At 37.7% G+C, this 6,000-nt stretch overlaps 1 protein-coding gene across 3 annotated transcripts in view; it reads left to right on the forward strand.

The window, feature by feature from the left end:
- The window catches only part of LOC119953894 (zinc finger protein 652-like), a 97,689-nt gene extending 96,293 nt beyond the window's left edge, over nucleotides 1-1,396 (forward strand). For all 3 annotated transcript variants that reach the window (XM_038778528.1, XM_038778529.1, XM_038778527.1), the window contains exon 6: nucleotides 234-1,396. In XM_038778528.1, coding sequence (XP_038634456.1) covers nucleotides 234-715 — 482 coding nt within the window. In that variant the 3' untranslated portion in view covers nucleotides 716-1,396. The remainder of the gene's footprint in view (nucleotides 1-233) is intronic.
- The last annotated feature ends 4,604 nt before the right edge of the window (nucleotides 1,397-6,000 follow it).

Here is a 6,000-nt window from a genome sequence, read left to right on the forward strand (position 1 = left end):
GCAACAACTATTGCTTGTATTAAGAATATTCTTACTGTTTCACTGTTATAATTTGCTACTTTAATCCTCTTAAAAGCCCTGTAACTATTTAAGTGAACGTCGCCTTGTTATTATTTGGGAAACAGCACACTTTTACAAATTTTAAAAGATATTTTAGTCAGTCAAAATTGATTATAAATTGTTTATCTAGATGTTGCTTGTTTTTTTTTTTAACCGTCTATTTATCTTTTCAGGTGAAAAGCCATTTATCTGTGAAATCTGTGGCAAAAGTTTCACAAGCCGACCAAACATGAAGCGCCATCGCAGAACCCATACTGGGGAGAAACCATATCCCTGCGATGTTTGTGGTCAACGATTCCGGTTTTCCAACATGTTGAAAGCCCACAAAGAGAAGTGTTTCCGGGTCACCAGCCCTGTCAACTTCCCACCTACCACCACCACTGCCTCTTTCGCCATCACTCCCACATCCCCACCTCCACCAGTCACCATAAGCTCTCTCAGCTCACTTCCTCCTCGACCAATGCCACACCCACTTTCCCATCTACATCTTCACCCCCATCATCATACGCTTTCAATTCCAGCTGTTGCGCACCTTCCACCGCCACCGGCCCTTTTCAATGCTGAAGCAGTGAACCACAGATGCCAAAACGAGAGCACTTTCCTGCACCATATTTCTGATAAAAACACTGCAGCAGGTGGAAGCCACCATCACTGAAAATTGGATATTTCAATTTTGCTTTTAAGCTGTGCCGAATGTTTAGCGATATTCCTATTAACTGTGCACTAAGCAGCAAAGCAAAGACTGAGCAATCATGATGAACTACAAATATTATTTTACTAAACTTCAATGTACTTATTGCAGTTGTAGAGCTAGTAAAGCAATTTTTATCTAATCTATTGTGTAAGACAACTAAGCTGTCTGTGTACAGTGAACTAAGGTTTTATCATTTTTTAAGGAATTCAGATGTATTCAGTTTGGTCATTTCATATCTGTTGATAAGATATGCTTTTTTTATATTGGACTATTCCTTTTGCATTAAGAAAGTGCTGATTTATATTGCATTGATAAAATATTCTGGGGAAATTTAATCTACTAAATTAAATATTTTCATTTCTATTGTGAGACATAAGAGCATTACATATTATCACTGTGCTGCAAGGAATTTCTGAAGCTAATCGATAAGACTTAATCATGTTCTATTCTAACATGTCCATATGAAGCATTATGGAGAAGTCCTGTTAATACAAATGTCTTTCATGTAACTAAAAAAGTTTTTAAATGTCTGTGTAGAATATTTAGAAATAATTCTAAGATATTATTGTATGTCATTAAACGTTGTAATAATTATATTTTTGTTCTAGTAGCTGTTACATACATAAAGTTCAGTTTTACAAATATTGAGCACATTTATTCCAAAAGGTTTCAGTGGAGAAGATGTCATATTTTGCAGGCAAGCCACAATTTTAAAAATAGACACAGCTTCACATGACCTGTGGCATATATTTGTGCATTCTTCATTCTAGGTGTCCTCTGTAATTCAAGGGTACAAAGTTTAATCAAAACTATTTGTAAGAAAGATATTTTGATGATACATTTTAATGTCACTGATATTGTAGCACAGCTACTTCCATCCCATTGCAAGGACCCAAATTTGTGTTTCTCAGATCTACAGATAAACTTTGATTTATGGATTCATTTTAGTAGCTTTTCTTTGAGAAAATGCAGACAAAGCAAACAGTTTTAAACACTAAATGAAATATATTAGCTTCACAATTTTGGACATCTATGATTCCCCAGTAGTGGATGTGTAAGCTGGCCTAAATTTTAGATTTTATTTTAGTAGCATTTCATTTGCCTGCTTAACTTGACCATTTTTAGAGGCTAAAGATATACCAACAGTTTGACATCAACAGATGCGATTCAATGAGCCGGCAACAGGTGAATTGCATGCGAGCTCCAAATCGAGCTCCGTGCCAGGCCAATTGCAAATTACCAGACTCTCTCCGCCCAGCATGATCTGGATATTCAAATGAGCCTTACGGCCACATCTGGGAGACGGTGTTCCTGAGGGCCTCCCCAAGGTTGGGGAGGTGGGGGGTGTCAATAAAGCAGGAGGCGGGGGGGGGGAGATTGGGCCTGCCGAACAAAATGGTGCCCCAATCTGCGAGAAGCCTTTCCTACAGTCCTGCAGCAGGAAACCCCTCTTAAGTGCTGCTTCGGCGGAGAGAATCTCCCTAAGGCCCCAAAAAATGGCAAGTGCCATTGAATAGGGGGATGTTTCTCAGTGCTGCAGCTACCGAGAAACACGCTGCTAAACGCGTCATTCAGCGGACTTTAATTTCAATCCTGGCCAACATATAAACAAGGTGCCAATTTGTGATTTAAAAATCCACTGCCAGATTTCAGTTGCAGTACACTAATCAGTAGTATTACAAAGTAACAATTGACTAGCAACAGATGATTATTAGGCCTGTGAGGAATAAGTATTTAATCGGGTAGTTAAAAGGTTTCAATCCTATTCATTTCTGTTTCTCTACTAACATTCATATTTGTATTTTGAACATGATGTGGCACCTCTGTGGGAAACAGTTGCATAATTCCATCTAGGCCCCTATCTAAACAAACTCAACCTTGATTAATTTGATAAAGTGCCCCTAATGAATAAGGAGACTGTCCAGTTTAAGATAAAGAATATATCTGAAATAATCCATTGTCTTATACTTAAGGTAATGTGTACAAATAGCCAGATCCAATTAAATTAACCCGAACAATATTATTGATCAATTGATTATTAACAACTTTGGATTAAGATGTGGAGTGATGCCAGAGTTGGATATAAAAGTGGGTTTTGGGAACCATCTTGTTTGTGTACACAAAGTGGAAGGGAAGCTGGTGGTATACGTTCTCAGAGGCAGTATTCCTATCAGCACGAGAACCAATAATGGTGCACTGTTCCTAGGAACAGAGGCAGAATTCCAGTCACTGTGGGATCAGGCTAGTGCTATTATTCTTGAAGCACTGTTCCTGGGGAAAGAGGCAAAATTCCTGTCAGAGAGGGAACCAGATAGTGCAGTGTGCTTTTGGGAGTAGAGGCAGAATTCCTATCAGCGTGAAGACCTTGAAGTTCTGAAGTCTGTTGTGTATTCCTTTTGTTTTTTTCTCTTTCTCTTTTATTCAATAAACTTTTATATTATTTTAATATAGTACAAAACATATCAATGTGCAAAGCTAGATGGCAGATCAGAAGATTGGACAGACTATAAGAAAAACAGCAAAGAATCACCAAAAGATTGATAAGAAAGGAAACATGCGCATACAAGAAAAAGCCAGCTATAAATATAAAGGTAGATAGTAAGAGTTTCTATAGATATTTTAAAAAGAAAAGTTAACAAAATGAACATTTATCTTATGGAAAGTGAATCTGGAGACTAGACTGATGGCAGATTAATTGAGCATGTATTTTACATTAGTCTTCACTGTTGAGGATATCAGGAATATTCCATAAATAGCTATAAATCAGGAAATGGAAGAGAAGGAGGAACTCTGGAAAATTAGTCACCAGGGAAGTAATACTGAGTAAATTGTTGGAGCTGACAAGTTGCCAGGTACTGATGGGACTTCATCCTAGAGTCTTAAAGGAAATTTAAAGGAAAGTGATAGTTGATGCCTTGGTTTTAATTTTCCAAAATTCCCTAAATTCTGGGAAGATTTCTTTAGATTGGAAAATAGCAAATGAAGCTCCTCTATTCAAAATGAGGTAGAGACAGAAAGCAGGAATCTACAGGCCTGTTGGCTTAACATCAGTCAACAGGAAAATGTTAGAAACTATGATTAAAGATGCTATAGCAGGGCACTTGGAAAAATTCAGGGTAGTCAGGCAGAGTCGGCATGGTTTTGTGAAAGGAAAATCATGTTTGACCAACTCATTGGAGTTCTTTGAAGAAGTAACATATGCTGTGGATAAAGTGGAACTGGTGTATGTACTGTACTTAGATTTCAGAAGGCAATTGATACAGTACTGCATCAAAGGTTATTGCGGAATGTAAAAGCTCATGGTGTAGACAATACCATATTGGCTTGGATTGAAATCTGACTAGCTAACAGGAAACAGAATAGGCATAATTGAGTCTTTTTTTCTGGTTGGCAAGATGTTTTTAACAACTTATATAAATGACACAGACTACCCAAAAAAGATGCCCCTTTTTGGAAACTGGAGAGCAGTCAAAGGAGGGGCAGTTTTTAAAAAAAAAACTCTTGTAACATTCGCCACGTGTCCATTCCTGGAAAGAGAAAATCAGTGAGCTGTGTTTAAACCCCTCTGGTCCTTTAGCTGCAAGCCATTCATTTTAATGGACTGTGATTGACAGCTTCCACAAAACAGCTGTATGCCTTGCTTCATTCACCTTCCTTCATGGATGAACAACTTTCATGTAACCGCGATGTTTACAAACATCAATCACATCAAAGAGAGCCAAGTGCATTTCAATCACCCCTCTTCATGCTTATGTGATTTTGAAGTGCTGAGCTGAAAATTGACAGCACTAACTCTCTGTGGCCGGCCACAGAGCCTCGTTATCAGGCCACCGACTCAAAATGGTGGCCCAATAGCGGGGAATCCCTCGTATTCCTCACCATGCATAAATTTGCATAGCGAGGGATACTGGGAGCGCAAATCAGTTCCAATTCATCTCCGACGGAGAACATGGTCTACCAAACAGAGAATCCTGGCCAATATCTCCACTTTCAGCTTTTAGTAGGTCTACATTGCTCTTGACAACCCGCCTTCACTTATAACTATAACATTTCTTCTTATAGATTTTGATGTCCTTTGCAAGTTTCCTTTCATAATCACTTTTAGTAGCTCTTATGAGCTGCTTTGTGGCCTTGTTGATCTTTGTATCTATCCCATTTGTCCGGATCTGTGCTATATTTTACATTTTTGTAAGCCCTTTTAGTTTTATGCCGTCTCTAACCTCGTTAGTTGCCCATTGCTGTTTTTTTTTGTGAAGTGAACCTTTTTCTCTCGGGTATTTCCTCACACTGTATCTCTTAAATGTTTCTTTAAATATTCTCCACTGATCTTCAGTCATTTGCCCCATTAAAAGATCATACCAGTTTACCATGGACAGTCTCTGTCTCATCCCATTAAAGTCTCATCCCATTAAAGTCAGCCTTGCCCAAGTCTAAAATTCGAGTATCTGAATCCTGCTGTTCACTTTCAAACGCTACACTGAATTCAATCATGTTGTGATCACTATTTGACACATACCAGCTCCCATCTTGGTAGTAACTCCAGATCCGCAAAATGAAGTGATAAGTGAGGAAGAACAGGCTTCTGCTCTTTTGCAAGCCAATATGAAAATTTGTGTCAGGAAGTTAGGAATAATTAAGATGATCACCCGTGAATAGGTAGTGAGGTTGTTCATATTAGAAAATAGGGATTTAAAAAAGACTTTTGAGAGATAATGGCTGAAATGCTGCAAGAGCGCCTGTTTGTATTTGTGCATGCATGAGGACTGTAAGCTCTTGAAACCTTTGGTTGTACAATGTTGAAAGCAAAAGCTTGCTGCAAGTTCTGTCACAATAACTATCGTGTATGTCTTTATGGAAACCATATGAGTGTGATTGTTGCTTTAGATAAAACATGAAGAGTGAGTTGCAGCAATGTTCTTAGTTTAGAATGAGTGTTGTTTTTTAAGTTTTAGTTTGAAGCCTTGGGATGTCTGGCAAAAATCCAATTGGAAATTATTCTAAACATTCTTGCTGTTGAAAATTTTATTTAATTTGGAATATATGTAATTTTCAAATGGACTGAATTTTTAAGTTTATAAACTAGAAATCTCACCTGTGCACGGCGAAAAATTTCAAGATATACATGAGAGTCTTAATTCGGGATAAAAAGACACACATATAATGCTTGGCATTTTAAAATTTCAAAGGTTCAATCATGTGAATTGGAAATTGATTCTTGTTACAGAATCTGATACACCTTTCATATT

This window comes from Scyliorhinus canicula, chromosome 19, assembly GCF_902713615.1.
Source record: "Scyliorhinus canicula chromosome 19, sScyCan1.1, whole genome shotgun sequence".
In the NCBI taxonomy this organism is placed as follows: Eukaryota; Metazoa; Chordata; class Chondrichthyes; order Carcharhiniformes; family Scyliorhinidae; genus Scyliorhinus; species Scyliorhinus canicula.